Below are 21808 nucleotides of genomic sequence, written 5' to 3'. Positions count from 1 at the left end.
TGATCATAAACATCATAAAGATCTGTTGCGGCATTTTTTTAAGACATCATATGTCTAAAAGTGTATCATGCAATGACATTTTTATATAAATCTTACAGAAATGACCAACTCGATCCAATTCAAATACTTCATGGAACATTTGGTGACTGGCAGACAAAGAAAGACAGTTAAGTTTTAGCAAGTTTGGGCCAAATTGGAGAAATTCCATAACCTCACTGTGTGAGTCCCCCTCCTCATTATTCTACCCGTACTTTTTTTTAGCCACTTCATGTGTGCGCACACAGGGAGTCCTGACACAAACAGGAGCTGAAGCGGACCCCAAATAGAAAAGGGTCTGTATATACAGGGTTCTGGTCTGGGGTCTGATTAATTAAGGGGTTTCAATAAATGTGGGGGTTTGGTCTGCAGTCTGAATAAATGTAGTGGTCTGTTCTGGGATCTGAATAAATTTAAGGGTCTGGTCTTAGGTCTAAATAAATTTAGCAATTTGGTCTAGGGTCCAAATAAATTCAGGGTTTGGTGGTCTGAATTTCTTCAGTGGTCTGGTCTGAGGTTGAACTTATTTAAGGGTCTGGTATAAGGTTTAAATAAATGTAGGGGTCTAGCCTGGAGTCTGAATGAATGTAGGGGCCGGTTTGTGGTGTAAATTTAGAGGTCTGGTCTGAATTTATTTAGGGCTCTGGGATATAATTAATGAAGTGGTCTGAATAAATGTAGGGGTCTGGTCTGGGGTCTGAATAAATTTAGGCATCTGAATAAATTTAAGGGTCTGGTCTGGAGTCCAAATAAATTCAGTGGTCTAGGGCCTGAATTTATTAAGGGGTCTGGTCTAAGGTCTGAATAAATGTAGGGGTCTGGTCTGGGGTCTGATAAATTTAGGGGTTTGGTCTGTGGTCTGAATACATTTTGGAAAAATACTTAAAGGGGTTATCCGGGGACCAAAAATTGCATTGCATTAATATTTTTTAAGTAAAAAGAATTCACTTACTAATATACTTTAATTAAAAATTCTGTGCTAAATCGTGCAGTTCAAAACCTGTGAATTGTTACCGGAAGTCCTGTAGCTTTCTAATATTGATGACGCATCGACACGGCCCCACTTGACTGAGGGCTTTCTTCCTGTGCTGTTCGCGTCGGCATGTTATCAATCACATGACCGCAAGGGGCAGTCACATTGCCTATTGCTGAAGTCTCCGAGCAGAGCATCAGCTAGCGCTTTGCTCGGGACTCCAGCACTGCTCCCGACATCACTGTCCATATTTGGTCAGTGACTTTAGGGGCTTCCTATCGCTGGAGTTGCCGAGCAGAGCATCACCTGATGCTCTGCCCTGGGACTCTAGCATTGCTGCCAATGTTAAAGTGTAAAAGTACCATTACGTCTTTCCTTCCTCTTTTATTTCTTCTCTCACTCCTTCTTTTTAGTTCCTCTATATCTCTAAATGTTTTGTTATTTCTATCTCAACTACATGAGAACACCCCAACCACACACAGTTTTACATCATTAACTGGATAGCAATTTTTCTTTGGCTTCTAAGGCAGACATTACGCATGATCTTACCAGTTATGCTTATGTCAATATTTTAAATCTATATCAATCTTACAACAACCAATCTAGAAGGATTGCACATTAAAAAACAAAGCAAGTTTCCCATTTAGAAGTAAAGAATTTTGCCTTTGTAGCTTTTTTGTTGTACAACAAAGTTTATTGCATGTTATTTTCAATCTTGCAGCACCTTTCTAACTGTCAATTATTGTCACTAACCTCTTTTATCCTGTGCAAGTTACTTTAGAGCAATAAAAATTATTACAGTTACCTTAGAAACAAATAGGACAAATGCCAAAGTAATAATTCTTATTTTGCCTATACAGCTATACTTGTACAATAAGGGTATGTGCACACAACCTCTTTTCAGACGTAATGGAGGCATTTTACGCCTCGAATTACGACTGAAAAGACGGCTCCAATACGTCGGCAAACATCTGCCCATTGCTTGCAATGGGTCTTACGATGTTGTGTGCAGACGAGCTGTCATTTTACGTGTCGCTGTCAAAAGACGGCGCGTAAAAATATGCCCGCGTCAAAGAAGTGCAGGAAACTTCTTGGGACGTAATTGAAGCCGTTTTTCATTGACTCCAATGAAAACCAGCTCCAATTACGTCCGTAAAAGACGCAGCGTAAAACGTCTGATATTCAGGAGCTGTTTTCTCCTGAAAACAGCTCCGTAATTTCAGTCGTTTTTTTGCGTTGCCATGTGAACATACCCTAAGAGTAAATTCACACTAAAATTCACACGGTAATGGTGTGGCAGAAAGCCGCACAGTTATTGCAGTGCAAAAAAAGCTGCAAAACAATGTCTTTTTTTGGGGTTTCTACCTAAAGTTGCAGTGCCCATTGCGGGAAAAACCACATATGGTTGTTGTGGTCTGGTAACGGAGGAGCAGTGATGTTCCGCACCATTACTACTACATGTAGGGGCCCCCCATAGAATGTATTTCGCCGTTACATTGAGGTTGCACTTTACTAGTTGACTTAGTACTGCACATGAACAATTTAAACTTTAGCTCCACCATTGAAACATGTTAAATCTCATGTTATGGAATTACCAGCAATATGTATAAACTGCAACTACTCCCGTTATGAGGTGTAAATCAGGCAATAGAACAAAATGGACGGAGACAGACACATTTCAGATGTAAGCCATGCCCTAACAATGCCCTTGACTAACCTGTAAGTCAATACTTTGTATCAGCATGGGTGTTTAGGCCTGACGTTGCAACTGAATCCCCTGAATTGTGCTAAACTGTCAAGCTCCTAGTCATATGCCATTACTTCACTTTATAAGTGGGGAATACCCCTTTAACTGAGATTCTCGTGAACAACTCAAAGAAGGATTTCTGTTGAACTGGGAACCCCCCTTCCTAATTCAATTGTATATGTAATTCTAACCATGGTGTTGTTTCTGCCGAAGAAGTTCCTGCATTATAGCGCCAGCCTAATAAAACTACCAGCGTCAGAAACATAATAGGATCCATACACAATAGCCAGCTACTGTAGTGTCTAATAAGTGATAAGTGTCGGGAATCTTGGAGGCATGCAAATGACAACTGGCTCTAGAGAAGGCAGCTGTAATGATGGGGGTAGGGAAACGGACAAGTGAGCCCTAATCTACCCGCCACTCTGTCCCTGCCTACTTGCAACGACCCGCCCTAGGCGACGAGGTACAACTGGGCGGCGGTCCCTACGCTCAGTAAGTGCACGAGACAAACAGACAAGGGTACACAAAGCAGAGGGAAATGGGGCAGTTGCCTACAGCAACACCGTGAGCAACAAGAGTGGTGAACGAGCCGAGTCTAACCAGGAGGGAACGAGGTACCAAACGCAGAGCAGGAGAGTAGTCAGTAAGCCAGGGTCAGTATGGAGCAGGATCAAATAGTTAGAAGCTGTAGCTGGGCCAGGAAACCACACGAGAAGAATCACAAGCAAAGGAGGAACAGGAAAGGCAGGTATAAATAGACAGAGGGCGGGAGCTAGCTCCGTCTGGCCAGGCTGCTATAGGCTCTCCCACACCTGCCATCCTGAGTGGTGGAAGATGGAGTCAGTCTCAGAGACATAGACTCAGGTGCAGACTGATTACCTATGGGCGTATACACAGAAGTTGAGCCTGGCAGATCCTTTACAGTACCCCCCCTTTTATGAGGGGCCACCGGACCCTTTCTAAGTGGACCTGGTTTATTGGGGAAACGAAGGTGGAACTTCCTGACCAATACCCCAGCGTGAACATCCCGGGCGGGTACCCAAGTCCTCTCCTCAGGCCCGTATCCTCTCCAATGGACCAGGTACTGAAGGGAGCCTTGGACCATCTTGCTGTCCACAATCTTGGCCACCTCGAATTCCACCCCCTCAGGGGTGAGAACGGGAACAGGAGGTTTCCTCGAGGGAGCCAAGGACGGGGAGCAGCGTTTAAGGAGGGAGGCATGAAAAACGTTGTGTATTCGAAAAGATGGGGGCAACTCCAGTCGGAAGGAGACAGGATTGAGGACTTCAATGACTTTATACGGCCCAATAAACCGGGGAGCAAACTTGTTGGACGGGACCTTAAGGCGCAAGTTCCTAGACGATAACCACACCAGATCCCCGACCATAAACAAGGGGTTAGCAGAACGTCTTCTATCAGCCTTGAGTTCTTTGTACGCTCTGGGACGCCTCTAGGTTCTTCTGAACCTGGGCCCAGACTGTGCACAGTTCCCGATGAACCTCTACCTCGGGATTGTTGGAACTACCAGGTGAAACGGAGGAGAACCGTGGATTAAACCCAAAATTACAGAAAAAGGGGGAGACCCCTGATGAGTTACTGACCCGGTTATTAAGGGAAAATTCGGCGAGGGGAATGAATGAGACCCAATCATATTGACAGTCAGAGACAAAACACCTTAAATATTGTTCTAGAGATTGATTAGTCCTCTCCGTTTGGCCATTAGTTTCAGGATGGAAGGCAGAGGAGAAGGACAGATCAATCTCCAACTTTTTACAAAAGGCTCTCCAAAACAATGAAACAAATTGTACCCCTCTGTCCGAAACAATATTGACAGGGGCCCCATGGAGACGCAGGATGTGTTTGACAAACAAGGTAGCTAACGTCTTGGCATTGGGTAGTTTCTTGAGGGGCACAAAGTGGCACATCTTACTGAAGCGGTCTACTACAACCCACACCACCGACTTGCCTTGAGATGGAGGCAAATCGGTGATAAAATCCATGGAGATATGGGTCCAAGGTCTCTAGGGAATGGGCAAAGAACGTAGTAAGCCCGCTGGTCGGGACCTGGGAGTCTTGGACCTAGCACAAACCTCACAAGCGGCGACGTAAGCCTTAACGTCTTTAGGCAACCCAGGCCACCAATAGTTTCTGGCAATGAGGTGTTTGGTACCCAGGACGCCTGGATGACCAGATAGTGCGGAGTCATGATTCTCCCTAAGTACCCTTAGCCGGAATTGCAGGGGAACAAACAGCTTGTCCTCAGGAAGGTTCCCAGGAGCTGAACCTTGATCGGCCGCAATTTCAGAGACTAAATCAGAATCAATAGAAGAAATGATTATACCAGGAGGCAAAATACAAGCAGGATCTTCCTCCGAAGGAGGGCTGGCCATGAAGCTACTCGACAGAGCATCGGCCTTAATATTTTTAGACCCGGCCCTATAGGTAACCAAAAAGTTGAATCTGGTAAAAAATAGAGCCCATCGAGCTTGTCTCGGGTTTAGCCTCCGGGCAGATTCTAGAAAAACCAGATTCTTGTGGTCGGTAAGGACCGTTACCTGGTGCCTAGCCCCCTCCAGGAAGTGGCGCCACTCTTCAAATGCCCATTTAATGGCTAAGAGTTCGCGGTTGCCAATATCATAGTTACTCTCAGTGGGCGAAAACTTCCTGGAGAAGTAGGCACAGGGACGGAGATTGGTGAGGGACCTGGTACCCTGGGACAAGACAGCCCCCACTCCCACCTCGGATGCATCAACTTCCACGATAAATGGCTCCATTTGGTTGGGCTGAACCAGCACCGGGGCCGAGATAAAGCCCTTCTTAAGGACCTCAAAAGCCTGGACAGCCTCAGGAGGCCAGTGGAGGAGATCAGCACCTTTGCGAGTGAGGTCCGTGAGAGGCTTAGCAATGACCGAGAAGTTAGCAATAAATCTCCTGTAATAATTAGCGAACCCCAAGAAACACTGTAACGCCTTCAGGGAGGCAGGTTGGACCCATTCCGCCACAGCCTGGACCTTGGCGGGGTACATGCGGAATTCATGAGGAGTGAGGATTTGACCCAAAAATGGTATCTCCTGTACCCCAAACACACATTTTTCGGTTTTCGCAAACAATTTGTTTTCCCGAAGGACCTGGAGCACCTTCCTGACATGCTCAATGTGGGAGGACAAGTCCTTGGAAAACACCAGTATGTCATCAAGGTACACTACAAGAAATACCCCCAGGTAATCTCTTAAAATCTCATTTATGAAATTCTGGAAGACCGCAGGAGCATTACACAACCCAAAGGGCTTGATGAGGTATTCGAAATGACCTTCGGGCGTGTTAAACGCAGTCTTCCACTCATCCCCCTCTTTGATGCGGATAAGGTTATACGCCCCACGTAGATCAAACTTAGAGAACCATTGGGCCCCCTGTACCTGATTAAAGAGATCAGGAATCAAAGGAAGGGGATACTGCCATGATTAACACGTGCACAACGTCTGAAACGCGTAGGCCCCAAGACTGGACCGATAAACACTCCTGTCTGCACACCAGGATTCCATCTTATTGGACCTTTTTAAACCTTGATACCTAGTAAACTTGGAATAAGCTTCCATTTTATCCTCTACATCGCTGGATTCAACCCCCTGCCTTTGCCTGTCTTTACTCATCGTGTGCCGACACGAGATTCCGTGCGATGTCTACGACACACATGCCAAGTGTCAGGTGAGCTGGAGGATCTCTCCCATATATCTCCTGGATACTGGTTCCTTACAGTGACCTTATTCAAGTTACGGTAGTCAATGCATGGCCTAAGACCACCATCCTTCTTCCCTACGAAGAAGAAGCCAGCACCTACCGGAGAAGTAGAGGGGCGAATGTAACCCTTGGCCAGGCATTCCTGGATATACTCTCTCATGGCTTCACATTCAGGACAAGAAAGATTAAATATCCTAACCTTAGGGAGCTTAGCTCCTGGTACCAATTCGATAGCGCAATCGTATTCTCTATGAGGAGGTAACACTTCGGAGGCCTCCTTAGAGAAAACATCAGCGAAGTCCTGAACAAACTCAGGTAGCGTGTTCACCTCCTCAGGGGGAGAAATAGAATTAACAGAAAAACATGACGTCAAGCATTCATTACCCCATTTGGTAAGCTCCCCAGTATTCCAGTTAAACGTGGGATTATGCAACTGCAACCAGGGAAGGCCTAAAACCAAATCGGACGATAATCCCTGCATCAACAGTACAGAGCACTGCTCCAAATGCATGGAGCCAACAAGGAGTTCAAAAACAGGGGTATGCTGTGTAAAATAACCATTAGCAAGAGGAGTGGAGTCGATACCCACTACAGGGACAGGTTTAAGCAAATCAATCAAAGGCATAGCTAGAGACATAGCAAATTCCACAGACATGATATTAGCAGAAGACCCTGAATCCACGAAGGCACTGCTGGTAGCAGACCTACCACCAAAAGAGACCTGAAAGGGAAGCAAGATTTTATTACGTTTCATATTTACGGGAAATACCTGTGCGCCCAAGTGACCTCCCCGATGATCACTTAGGCGCGGAAGTTTTCCGGCTGCTTATTCTTACGCCTAGGACAGGTGTTCACTTGATGCTTGTCATCCCCACAATAGAAGCAGAGACCATTCTTCCTGCGGAACTCTCTACGTTGTCGGGGGGACACGGAGGCCCCGAGTTGCATAGGTACCTCCGAGTCTTCCGTGGAAGAGCGAAGCAACGGGACCTCGGGAGGCATCATGGGGGAGTCAGAGGGGAAAACACAAAAACGTTCAAGTTGTCGTTCACTGAGACGTCGGTCAAGTCGTACCGCTAAAGCCATAACCTGGTCAAGGGAGTCAGAAGAGGGATAGCTAACTAGCAGGTCTTTCAGGGCGTTCGACAGGCCCAACCTAAACTGGCACCTTAAGGCAGGGTCATTCCACCGAGAAGCTACGCACCACTTCCTAAAGTCAGCACAATACTCCTCAACAGGTCTCTTACCCTGACGTAAGGTCACCAGCTGACTCTCGGCAAAGGCAGTCCTGTCAGTCTCGTCATAAATGAGTCCGAGAGCAGAAAAGAAACGATCAACGGAGGAAAGTTCAGGGGCGTCAGGAGCCAAGGAGAAGGCCCACTCTAGGGGCCCTTCCTGGAGCCGGGACATAATTATACCCACCCGCTGGCTCTCAGAACCTGAGGAATGAGGCTTTAAGCGAAAGTAGAGCCTACAACTCTCCCGAAAGGAGAGAAAAGTCCTCCGGTCCCCTGAGAACCGGTCAGGCAACTTGAGGTGGGGTTCAAGAGGTGAGGTGAGGGGCACTACCATGGTAGCATCAGGCTGGTTGACGCTCTGAGCCAGGGCCTGGACCTGTAGGGAGAGACCCTGCATTTGCTGGGCCAGGGTCTCAAGGGGGTCCATAGTAGTGTCAGGGACCAGGGTAGACTAGGTATAGGGCTTGTGATTATGTAATGATGGGGGTAGGGAAACGGACAAGTGAGCCCTAATCTACCCGCCACTCTGTCCCTGCCTACTTGCAACGACCCGCCCTAGGCGACGGGGTACAACTGGGCGGCGGTCCCTACGCTCAGTAAGTGCACGAGACAAACAGACAAGGGTACACAAAGCAAAGGGAAATGGGGCAGTTGCCCACGGCAACACCGTGAGCAACAAAAGCGGTGAACGAGCCGAGTCTAACCAGGAGGGAACGAGGTACCAAACGCAGAGCAGGAGAGTGGTCAGTATGGAGCAGGATCAAATAGTTAGAAGCTGTAGCTGGGCCAGGAAACCACACGAGAAGAATCACAAGCAAAGGAGGAACAGGAAAGGCAGGTATAAATAGACAGAGGGCGGGAGCTAGCTCCGTCTGGCCAGGCTGCGATAGGCTCTCCCACTCCTAAGCCTGCCATCCTGAGTGGTGGAAGATGGAGTCAGTCTCAGAGACATAGACTCAGGTGCAGACTGATTACCTATGGGCGTATACACAGAAGTTGTGCCTGGCAGATCCTTTACAGCAGCAATGAAGTATGGATACTGGTCTTAAGATTTTCTTACAGCAGCTGATCGAAAATTGACGATAGACTTTTGCAGATTATGATTAAAATTGAAAATGTACCTGTGCACTACTAGTACTTTGCCAGTTTGTTACTACCATAGTTTACCAGAAGTTAATACTGCTACAATTCATCATCTTTGCACAGCAAGCATAGGAAAAACTAATAAGCAGGACCATTTGGAAGAAGTTAATAACCAAATATTTAGAATATACATATATATAGGGGAAAGATTTGGGCCCAGAATTATATATTTAAAAGGTCTGGGTTGCTGGAGTGGAAGAGAATAGTAAAAGTTCCACTCCGTCTTCAGGACAGTCCATGGTTTGGGCTGCCTTATGAGTCTCATTAGCTGCCAGCTGAGAAGGGTCCTTTAACAGGTTCCCGACCGCTGGCCGTATTTATACGGCCAGCGGTCAGGGTCTCTGAAGTCCGCCGTATAGACTATTTACGGCGGCACTTCAGAGATTGTGCACGCGCGATCGCGTGCACACAGCTCTATTCCCTGGCTGTTGCTAACAGCCATGGGCACTGGGCAGAATGTCAGGGGTCAATCTTTTGGCCCCTGAACATGTGATCGCTGTGACAACCAATCACAGCGATCACATGCATTTCTGCATAGAAAACAGTGTGCACGCGATCGCGTGCACACAGCCCTGTGCCCACGCTGTTACCAACAGCTCTGGGCACTGGGCAGAGTATCAGGGACCAATGTGATGGTCCCTGAACATGTGATCGCTGTGACAACCAATCACAGCGATCACATGCATTTCTGCATAGAAAACAGTGTGCACGCGATCGCGTGCACACAGCCCTGTGCTCACGCTGTTACCAACAGCTCTGGGCACTGGGCAGAGTATCAGGGACCAATCTGATGGTCCCTGAACATGTGGTCGCTGTGAAAACCTATCACAGCGACCACATTTGTTTTATTTTGACTTTTCTGGCAGTAAATCTCCTGCCTCTTTTCTTCTCCTCAAACATTGTTTCAGTTTGAGGGGAAGAAGAGACTCGGGAGAATTGCTGCCGGAAGAATACAGTGAAAAAAAATACAGTTACACTCATAAAACATTCTCTGTATAGATAGATTTCTATCTATCTATACAATCTATCTATCCATCTATCTTTTTTTCTATATATCTACCTTTCTATCTTTTATTCTATTAGAATAGGCAGGTAGGGAGTATATAATTATATATATATCCACATATATATAATATATATAGCAATAGCGGTTTATTTTTTTGTTAGCGGTAGTGTAGCTATATATAGCAGTTAGTTTGTGTGTTTTATAAAAAAAAAAAAAAATTTGTTTAGTTAGTGTTAGTTACGTTATGGCGAGGAAGTTGTTTAGCGCCGAGGAGGCATACGCCATACTGTGGTCTGAGTCGGAGACCGCATCAGAGATGGCGTCCGAGATGGAACCTGTTTTAGGTAGTGACGATGACAGCGTCACTTCAGGTTCATCTTCAGGGGACGTTGTCCCTGATGCAGTTGAAACTGCAGAACATGAAAGCGCAGGGCCAAGTAGCGCTGTAGCACGGGACAGCCTGGTCCCTTCAGTCCAGGCTCTTGTATGGGCACCTGCCCCATCTTTTGGGCCTAGAATTCACGGATTTACTGCCACTCCTGGCATAACCGTGGACAATACAAATTTTGTCCAAATGGATTACTTCCATTTATTTATAACGGACGACATCCTAAATCAGATTGTCCATGAAACAAATTTATATGCCACTCAATATATAAGGCAGAAACCTTCATCCACCCATGCCAGAGATTGGACGCCCACCAATTTGCAGGAATTAAAAAAAAATTGGGGCTCACCCTAAATATGGGTATTGTCAAAAAGCCCTCCATTAGGTCTTACTGGTCAACAAGACCCGCCCAACCCACCCCAGTATATTCTGCAGTAATGCCCAGGTCTCGTTATGAGACAATAATGAGGTTCCTCCACTTCAATGACAACGCACAGGCCCCCCCAAGTACCGATGCAAACCGGGATCGGTTGTTCAAAATAAGACCGCTAATAAATTCCCTGAATAATTTATTTCTGCAACTCTACACCCCTGAGCAGAATGTATGTGTGGACGAATCCCTCCTCAACTTCCATGGCAGACTTAGCTTTCGCAAATATCTACCTTCCAAAAGGGCAAGATATGGCGTTAAGCTCTACAAATTGTGTGAAAGCGGGTCAGGATATACCACCGCCTTCAGGATTTATGAAGGGCGGGACCGCACAATAAATGTTCCTGGATGCCCCCCTGGTCTTTCCACCAGCAGTAAGATCGTGTGGGAGATAATGCAGCCTCTGCTTCACAAGGGGTACCACCTGTACTGTGATAATTTTTATTCGAGTGTGCCCCTGTTTAGGCATTTGCATGCTGCAAGGACTGGGGCATGTGGCACCATGCGCAAAAACAGAATTGGTTTTCCACAGCAATTAGTGGGGAAGCGCATGGTAAAGGGGGACTCCTGTGCTTATGCATCTGAAGAATTGCTGGCGGTCAAGTTCAGGGATCGCAAAGATGTGTATGTGCTAAGCACGATTCATACCGCAGGAACAGTGGCAGTGAGGGAAAGAGGGGCAACATCGGACAAGCACAAACCAGTGAGCGTGTCCGAATATAACAAGTACATGGGGGGGTGGATTTAAGCGACCAGGTTTTACAGCCCTATTTAGTAAAACGCAAAACTAAAACCTACAAAAAAGTGGCCATTTATTTGTTACAGGTGGCCATCCAGAACTCATTTGTGCTCTACAAAAAAAACAGAGGCAGAGACACATACCTGGATTTCCAGGAAAAATTTATTGAAGGCCTCATTTTTGATGTTCAGGACACCCGAGAATGCCCCCGGTCTGAGGATGTCACGCGACTGACTGAAAGACACTTCATCAGTCGGATTCCCCCAATACCAACCAGAAGCAAACCCCAGAAAAAGTGCCGCGTCTGCAGAAAAGACGGGCACCGCAAAGATTCCCGATATTTCTGTCCCTCATGTCCCTCGCAACCAGGCCTGTGCATTGAGCCATGTTTTAAAAAATACCACACTGTTCTGAATTATTAGATTTTAGTTAATTCGTTGAAAATATATTTGCCCTACATTACGTTTTTATTTTTCCCCTGATTTTACTCCAAGGGTGAGGGAGGGAATGGGTGGGGGGTGGATGTCATGTTTGCATATTCTCTAAAGTTCATCTGCTGGAGAGCTCTATTTGCATAAACCTGCAATTTCTTATTTTAGAAAACCCCAAAAAATGTATTCCCATTATACCCCTAGATGAATATTTTGGGATTTCTGCTTCAAGAGCAGATATTTTGGAAGTGTTATAGAAACTCTGTTGAGTTTTGTAAAACCAGCTTTGAAAAAAAGCAATTTGTGAAATAAGCTTCTTCTATCGTCCGCCCTCCTACTTCTCTATGTGATAAATAAGGCACACATATTTGGTATCCCCATGCACGGGAGAAGTGGAAGAATGTGAAAGGAGATGAATTTTGGCCGTGGTCTATGCCGTGTGTGAAAAATGCTGGTATAAACTGACGCATTTGCTAAAAAATTGCTAATTTTATTTTGATCCATCTTATTCAAGAAACTTTCAGAAGAAAACTGGACTGTCTAAAAATATGATAAACCCCTTGAAGAAAACCTTGTGGGGTCTACTTGCGTGAATGAAGTAATTTATGGGGTGATTCTAATCTTTCAGCAGCATTAGGCCCCCCAGAAAACAGTATGCGGCTATAAAGTCAAGTGCAGAATTCCTGGACCGAAAAGGCCAAAAAGCCTCCTTTTATGCCAAGCCCTGGCACATGCCCGTGAATAAAGCACACATATTTGGTATCCCCATGCACAGGAGAAGTGGAAGAATGTGAAATGCGATGAATTTTGTCCGTGGTCCATTTTGTGTGTGAAAAAGCTAGCATAAACTGACGCATTTGTTAAAAAAAAAGCTAATTTTATTTTGTTCCATCTTATTCAAGAAACTTTCAGAAGAAAACTGGACTGTCTAAAAATATGATAAACCCCTTGAAGGAAACCTTGTGGGGTCTACTTGTGTGAATGAAGTCATTTATGGGGTGATTCTAATGTTTCAGCAGCATTACACCCCCCAGAAAACAGTATGCTGCTATAAAATCAAATGCAGAATTCCTGGACCAAAAAGCCTCCTTTTATGCCAAGCCCTGGCACATGCCCGCACAGTGAATAAGGCACACATATTTGGTATCCCCATGCACGGGAGAAGTGGAAGAATGTGAAAGGAGATTAATTTTGGCCATGGTCTATACCGTGTGTGAAAAATACTAGCCTAAACTGACGCATTTGCTAAAAAATAGCTGATTTTTTTTTGTTCCATCTTATTCAAGAAACTTTCAGACGAAAACTGGACTTGCTAAAAATATGATAAACCCCTTGAAGGAAACCTTGTGGGGTCTACTTGTGTGAATGAAGTCATTTATGGGGTGTTTCTAATGTTTCAGCAGCATTAGGCCCCCCAGAAAACAGTATGCGGCTATAAAATCAAATTCTAAATTCCTGGACCGAAAAGGCCAAAAAGCCTCCTTTTATGCCAAGCCCTGGCACATGCCCGCACAGTGAATAAGGCACACATATTTGGTATCCCCATGCACGGGAGAAGTGGAAGAATGTGAAAGGAGATTAATTTTGTCCGTGGTCTATACCGTGTGTGAAAAATACTAGCCTAAACTGACGCATTTGCTAAAAAAGCGCTGATTTTATTTTGTTCCATCTTATTCAAGAAACTTTCAGAAGAAAACTGGACTTGCTAAAAATGTGAAAAATGCTAGCATAAACTGACGCAATTGCTAAATTCTTGCATTTTTTTCCAATTTTGCCCACTTTAGAGAAAAAAATAAAAATGATATATACTGACAAATGCCACTAAAACAAAGCACTATCTGTCCTTTAAAAAGAGTGTAAAATTCAAAGATGAACTTTATTCACCTGCAGAGTTATAGTCATCTAAAGAAGCGCATAGCAAAATTGTGACATTTCTCTAGTCATTTAGCTGTAAAACAGCCTAGTCCTTAACCGGTTAAAGAGGCTCTGTCACCTGATTTTGCAACCCCTATCTGCTATTGCAGCAGATCGGCGCTGCAATGTAGATTACAGTAACGTTTTTATTTTTAAAAAACGAGCATTTTTGGCCAAGTTATGACCATTTTTGTATTTATGCAAATGAGACCTGGGGCAGGAAGTGACGACACAGCGTGATCTCTCGAGAACATGCTGTGTCTGTGCACTGCCAGAAGCTGGGCGTTCTGAAGAGAAGTGGATGATACTTCTCGTCAGAACGCCCAGCTAGTAAAAGAAGTAAAAACGCCCCGATGTACGCACATAATACACGCCCAGTTGGACTTTTACTTTAAACACGCCCAGTTGGACTTTTGCAAGCCTCATTTGCATAAATACAAAAATGGTCATAACTTTTTAAAAATAAAAACGTTACTGTAATCTACATTGCAGCGCCTATCTGCTGCAATAGCAGATAGGGGTTGCAAAATCTGGTGACAGAGCCTCTTTAAGAAAGGTGTGAGCTATTCACACAATTGCTCCCAGTCTGAGGAAGACAGGTATTGCCAGCCTGTGGGAGTCAGAGGTATTGGTAAGAACATATGTTTGTTGTGAGGTTCTGGACAGAAGGCCTTTTACCTTGATAGCTAGGGCAGCTATATGTTTAGTTATAGGCTGGACGGCCTAGGGTTTATTTTGAACTGTTCTGTAAAACTGCTTGTCACGGTCTGTTGGTATGTGGACCCACTAGGCCGCACCGTTGTAGAGGTGAAGCAGCTGGCCAAACCACAGAGCACCCCAGTAATACAAAGTCCCGCACTAGGGTACCTGGATAGTCCAGACAGTGGCCGCAGCTCTGGCACGAATGAAGGTGGTTGCAGCAGGTTACGACAGACGTGGCGGGTGACAGTAGGTGCCGCAGGTTGTGCCAGACGTGGTGAATCACACTGGACGTTGCAGATAACACAGGACGTGGCAAACGACACAGGATGTGGCAAACGATACAGGATGTGGCAAACAACAGCAGGTGCAGTAGACATGACTCCAACACTAGTAGGCTCAGGAACAAGAACACAGCACGGGATACAGGAACAGGTAACAGGGCACGGGTAACAACTGGAATGGGAAAACACTAAGGGACCATTTGCAAGACAGACTTGGGATACACTAACAACGCTCAGGCAAGGATCAGAAGGGCAGGGCCCTTCTTATAGTCCAGGAAATCTTGTGAGTTGATGATGATGATGACTGTTTACATGTGCGCGCGCTGGCCCTTTAAGTCCGGGCACGAGCGTGCGCGAGCACTATACGGGACACAGCGGATCGGAGCTGAAGTGAGCGCTGGCATCTCCTAGGAAGAAGATACGAGCCAGCGCTCACTGATCCATGACTGTGGGCGTCAGGAGGTGAGTAAACCCGATGGACGCTACGCTGCTTGCTGTATTGAAGAGAATACAGCTGGTTGCGGCCAGTTTCATACCCTCTGTGTTGGAGTGAAAATTCTTTTGTGCTAACCATCTTATCCTGGAGATGGCGATCCTGTGAACTAACTTACCCCAAGTTGTCCCGAAATATATATATATATATATATATATATATATATATATATATACATATATATATATATATATATCTATATATATATATATATATATATAATAGGTTTTTTTATTTGTACTATAAATGCCATAAATTATAACCGTAAATTAAGCAACTTTTATAGGGCTGGGTTTACATGTTACGATTCTATGTATATCTGTCTTGCAATTAGTTTATTATGGTAATTACAAACAAATGTACAATTAATGATTACACACAGCAGATTTTTTTTATAGGATGGGAACGATTTCTTTACAACTGACGGTCGTCTTATATAAAGGGGGCCTATAATTTTTCATTACAATGGCCGCAATTAACAAAAAACATCTTTAAGGCCTCATGCACACGACCGTAGCCATGTGCTTGGCCGTGATTTTCGGGTCGGCCGGCCACGGAGTGTCAGCCCCGAGCCGCTCGCAAATCGCGGGCTGTGCACATGGCCGCGGCCATTATTTTCAATGAGCCCAGACCACAGAACACGGCCGTAATAAGGCTTACCCGTTCTTTCTGCGGTCCGGGCTCCGGGGCCATGCACGGACCATGAAAACCACGGTCGTGGGCATGGCCCCATAAGAATGAATGGGGCCGCAATTCTCTCATTGATTTTCGGGGGAATTGCGTCCGCAAAAGCACGTTCGTGTGCATGGGGCCTAACTTATTTATACAGTAGAGGTTCTGAGAGTGGTCAGACGTGTCACTACAGTGAGGCATTGTCCAGTCTGTTATTAGCACACAATAAGGGTCCTAATACACGACCCAACGAGTAATAGGCTCGATCATGGCTCGTTTATCGGCGCTCGTTTGCTCCTTTCACAATGAGCTATTATCAGTAATGTATGGGGACGAGCGGTCGTTACTCCGATCGCTGTTCCTCATACATTTTTATCATGTCGGTAGCATGTCTCCCTGGTTACACAGGGAAATGTGCTGCTGACAACGATAATATTTTAGGCTGCATAAACTATACAATCAGCCAATGAACGACCATTTACTCGTTTATCGGCTTTTTGTTGCCCTGTTTACACAAGGTAATTATCAGGAATGAGCGTTTTTTGTGAACGCTCGTTTGCCCGATAATTGGCTGGTGTAAAAGGGCTCTTACTTTACAATTCCCTGATGATAGCATTAAAGTGAATTAGTGCTGAATTATTATCCTTCATTCAGTGGTGTATACATAGAAAAGAGGGGGGCTCCATGGCAACAATCAAATTGGGTTCCCTATTATAGTCCTGGGTTTTGTTAGGGTATGTTCACACGGCCTATTTACGGACGTAAATCGGGCGTTTTTGCCCCGAATTACGCCCGAAAATAGCGCCTCAATAGCGCTGACAAACATCTGCCCATTGAAAGCAATGGGCAGACGTTTGTCTGTTCACACGAGGCGTATATTTACGCGCCGCTGTCAAATGACGGCGCGTAAATAGACGCCCGCGTAGAAGAAGTGACCTGTCACTTCTTTGGCCGTAATTGGAGCCGCTATTCATTGACTCAAATGAATAGCAGCGCTAATTACGGCCGTAATTGACGCGGCGTTCAAGCGCCTGCACATGCCGGTACGGCTGAAATTACGGGGATGTTTTCAGGCTGAAACATCCCCGTAATTTCAGCCGTTACGGACCCCCGCCGTGTGAACATACCCTTACCTAACACAAAAGTGCATAGCATTTGGTTCCCTCTCATATCTTCTTTATGATCTTTGGGCCAATTCCTAACCCCCTAACAATGTGAACAATGCAGTTTATCTGGAGAAGGGAGTCCTACTCAGGTTCTCACCACCCAATAGCAAGGGGGATGGGAACAACTAGGGATGGGAACAACCAGGGATGGGTCCCCTCTCTACAAAGTCCCCATAGCAACCGCACGGACTGCCTCTATGGTATGTATGCCCCTGATTTGAAGTTGCTTGGGTCTGATGTTTGATAATGTGTATGTTTTTAGCCTTCATCTGTTACCCTTGTGTAACGTGGTATGAAGTAGATAGTAATAATAGTAGAACATCCTGTAGCCAAACAGATCATTTGGTATGCCCACAGTAGCAGGAGATGAATGTTTGGATCTGGTGGAATACAGGACTGCATGTGACAGGGCAGTGTGATATGTGAAGGGGGATAGAGAATTGGTGTAAGAATCCTGTTTACCTGAGAAGCCAAGACGTAAGCTTTATTATGACATATGCATTCCTAAATTCATTGCCTATAATAACCCGTACCGATCGGAAATATTCATCTTAAAATCACATACTAAAAATAGAAAACAAATTGAGCTGTAAATTATTTTGCTCATACCCTGTAATTGAATATAAAGGAAAAAGGTTACTCTATGATTGCTTTATTTACCTGTAGCGCATCCATTGTTTATATTGTATAAACGTTATTTATATTCAAAACAAGTGGCTGTGAATGGCGCGTATTCTGTTTACATGAACTCATTCATTGGCATACCAAGTAAAGAGGTTAGCTAAGCAACACTTCTTCCTAAATGTATTAGCATGCCAAAAAATAGCAGCAGGCTGTGATACAATAAAGTGAGGACATAGAAGCCTGTTGGCTAACTGCGACCGATCTCAAGCTGTCAGGCCACTGTCAGGTCACACATTGCCTCACCAGCCTTTTCTTCTAAATTCTGCCACTGTTTGCATTTTGGCAGTCACCGCCTTTACCAAACAGTCTTAACTATGAGACCCATGTCTACAAAGGTGGCATCGTGTCAAGGGGAATGACTTGTTTTCTGAAAATGTCACATGTCCTCACAATATATCTTGACTCCAGCAAATCTAAGTAAACTGCAGAATCATAAAAAACAGATAAGGATAGGAAAACATAAACTGAGATAATATTGTGACAATCTTTTGCATATATCATAGAACAATACCTGCACGGATCATTTAGTCATTATATGACGGTACATTGTATGATGAAAGTCACAGCTTATTGAAGAAAAAGCTCTGAGATTTGCCAACAATTGTTGTTGCTTAACCAATGAGCAGCAAATGATTTATAAAATACCAAAAATCATTGAAGTGCACCAGCAATAGTCCAATGCTTTTTATATGGAGCAGTCACTAATATGCACTCAGAGATATTGTACTCAATCCTTCTGTGTACACATGATTCTATTGTAGCAATCTATTGCATTGGATTGTAACAATGACGATTTCACTTAACTTGTCCGGTTATTGTTAAAATTAATATAATAGATATATGTAAAGATGTATTTGTATATATATTTTTCTACACATGTGTGCCAACACTTTTATCAAACTTTTATGCGCCGAGTATTACACACATTACTTTCGACTAAGAATCGCTCCATATACCATTAGCTGCCTGAATCTAAACTAGAATAAGCCATTATATTATTATCTTGCCACTACAGGTGCCCAGCATGATCTGAACATGACTTCACCTAAGTCCTGGCACTTACCTGTCACTAGTGTCAGAGCGGCCAGGAGATGAAGGAGGGGATATAGTCAGAGGATTACGACTCTTTTTTTTGTGCCTCCAGCTACCAAATGGTTTTCTTTTTGTCTCCATGTATGCCTCCCCATGTGAAGTGTGCTCCTCAGATGCAGATGTGTCCTTAACAATCGCTTCATCTCCAAGCCCCAGCTGTTCCTCCTTTGACTTGACCTCATCCCCTTCTTTCTCAGGGTCTGCTGGTTTGCTCTTGAAGAATTTCCCCAGTCTCCGAAAGCTACTGCTCTTCTTTTCCTTCTCCATTGTGACTACTACACCAGTAGTATCTAGGCAGCCACTTTAAAACAATGAGTTTACAAGTTCCAAAACTTCACAATCCTGCTTAAGGGATATGCAGCGTATTATTATAATAAGGCCGGTAATTTCACAGACAGATGTAGTCCAGAAAAAGGTATGACATATTCCGGTGCCAGTAAAAAATAACTTCCACGATGTAGGAATACCTCAATTTTGAACATGGTCTCCAAGTGCCCAGAGGTTGTACTAATCCAGAATGGGTCTATATATGTTCAGTGCTATGGAAACAGAGGAGGACAGGATCTAAATGCGGTGATGAGCTGCGGACAGGTTTTCCTTTGCTCTGCTGTGTTGTGTTTCTATATACTGGGGCAGGCACAGGGCATGTGTGTTGATCAGCTGCTGTACACAGAGGTGGAGTCTCCCTGCAGGCTCAGGTTACCAGGCTCTGTACCCAGTCATCAGCCACTCCAAGGAATAGGAGGTGTACTATAACAGGAGTGACTGTGCAGCCAGTGGCCAGCGTTGCTGCTGGACCTGTATAGTCATTGACAGGCGGCAGGAATTTTGGAATGAGTTGTGATTACTTGAAGATCATGTTGTTGTGTTTAGACAACCACCCGGTGTATGTGACATGGATGCAGGTGGAATGTCAGACATGTATTTGTGGATTTTGCCAGTCTATTTAACAGTGAAGCTCCAACTTTAAAGGGATTTTTATGTAAATAAGTTATTATGAAAACTTCTGCAACTTTGTAAAATACTTTTATGTCAACTCCTCGCAGATTTCAAGCTCTCTGAATACAGTGTCAGTCAATGGGGACAATTATTCTTTACATTCAGAGGCTGTAATTCTGTCTTGACCTAGTCCTGCTGATACAGTTGCTAGGATCTTAGAGAAAGCTTAGAAACAATGTAATGAGCTATGTACCATTAAAAGGGGGTTCTACATTGGGCAATTTTGGTCGTAACAACCAGCGCCGATCAACGAGATAGCTCATTACTATGATCGCTCGTCCCCATCCATTTCCATCATGTTGGCCGCACATTTCCATGTTTACAATGGTAGATGTGCTGCTGACAACGTTAATATTTTCTGCTGCAGAAATGATATGATCAGCAGATGAACAAGACTGATCGTTGCCCTGTTTACACAGGGCAATGGTCGAGAATGAGTGAACACTCATTTGTCCAATAATTGGCCGGTGTAAATGCCCTTTTACACTGGCCGATAAGCGGCCGGTGCAGCGAGCGCCAATCAACGAGACATCGTTGATCGGCGCTTATTTGCCCTTTTCACACAGAGCTATGAATAGGGACGAGCGGTCGTTACTCCGATCACTCATCCCCATACGTTATTATCATGTCGGCAGCGCGTCTCCCCGTTTACACTGGTACATGTGCTGCTGACAACGATAATATTTTCTGTTGCAGAAACGATATGATCAGCCAATGAACGAGACTGATCGTTGCCCTCTTTACACAGGGCAATGATCGAGAACGAGTGAACGCTCATTTGCGCAATAATTGGCCAGTGTAAAGGCCCTTTTACAGCTGCCGGTGCAGTGAGCGCCAATCAACGAGACATTGTTGATCAGCGCTCATTTGCCCTTGTCACACAGTGCTATGAATGGGGACGAGCGGTCGTTACTCCGATCACTCATCCCCATACGTTATTATCATGTCGGCAGTGCGTCTCCCTGTTTACACAGGGAGATGTGCTGCCAACAACGATAATATTTAACTTTTTTTTAAACGATACGACCAGCAGATGATCGAGCTTTTGCTCGTTCATCTGCTGATCGTCCCCTTTTTACGCAGGGCAATTATCGGCAAAGAGGGTTCCATGAACGCTCGTCTGGCCGATAATCGTCCTGTATAAAATACCCGTAAAGGGCCCTAAAAGTGGGCAGCGAGGTACGAAATTGCCATAAAAATACAAAGAATGAGTTCAGGAGCAGCAGTAATTGGTCATTCAAAGCACAGAGGACAAGATAATATACAGAAAGATCTAAAAACAGTACATGGTTACTATAATCTTACTGGTGCCTGAGTGCAGTTTAAAAAAACTGCACCATCAAGTTGATAGGCTGGTCATACCAACCCGCCATTTCCTCCATAGGCAGGGGGAGTTTGATTATTCAGAGATATTTTGCAAGACTGGAAAAAAGATTTTGTCATTTTTTCCCATCGTAGCAAAAATGCTACCTTTGCACAAAATGAATCCAAAAAGAATCCAAATATCCATTTATATTCATATACCCTTATTGCTAGTTAGTTTCTGTTTATCTTTCACACACGTTTCAACAGTAAATCTGGTCTATAGAACAACATTTCCTATGATGTATCACTTTTACCTAGTCGCTAAGGCAAAAGTTTAAGAATTGTATTGAAGTGTATTGGAATATTATCATCAGATAGCCATTTTATTTCCATACAATAGTAAGCTACTAGAGTTGTTATATTGAAAAGTTACAGTAAACTTTTTAAAGTATAATATAGTTACATAGTACGATTGAAAAAAGACACATGTCCATCCAGTTCAACCAAGGGATGGAAAAAAGGGAGGGATGAAACAAATTTCTACACATAGGAGCTGATATTTTTTCGTTCTAGGAAATGATCTAACCCTTTTTTTAAGCCATCTACTGTCCCTGCTGTGACCAGATCCTGC

The 21808-nt window shown here is 44.5% G+C and overlaps 1 protein-coding gene across 1 annotated transcript in view; it reads right to left on the bottom strand.

Moving 5' to 3' along the window:
• The window catches only part of CRYBG1 (crystallin beta-gamma domain containing 1), a 333831-nt gene extending 314365 nt beyond the window's left edge, over positions 1–19466 (bottom strand). The window contains exon 1 of the mRNA XM_075862225.1: positions 18845–19466. Within this exon, the coding sequence (XP_075718340.1) occupies positions 18845–19140 (296 nt within the window). The 5' untranslated portion in view covers positions 19141–19466. The remainder of the gene's footprint in view (positions 1–18844) is intronic.
• Positions 19467–21808: the final 2342 nt, after the last annotated feature.

The sequence above is a fragment of the Rhinoderma darwinii genome, chromosome 4 (assembly GCF_050947455.1).
Source record: "Rhinoderma darwinii isolate aRhiDar2 chromosome 4, aRhiDar2.hap1, whole genome shotgun sequence".
Lineage (NCBI taxonomy): Eukaryota > Metazoa > Chordata > Amphibia > Anura > Rhinodermatidae > Rhinoderma > Rhinoderma darwinii.
Note: the sequence above shows the minus strand (reverse complement) of the source record. Positions and strands in the feature narration are given on the sequence as shown.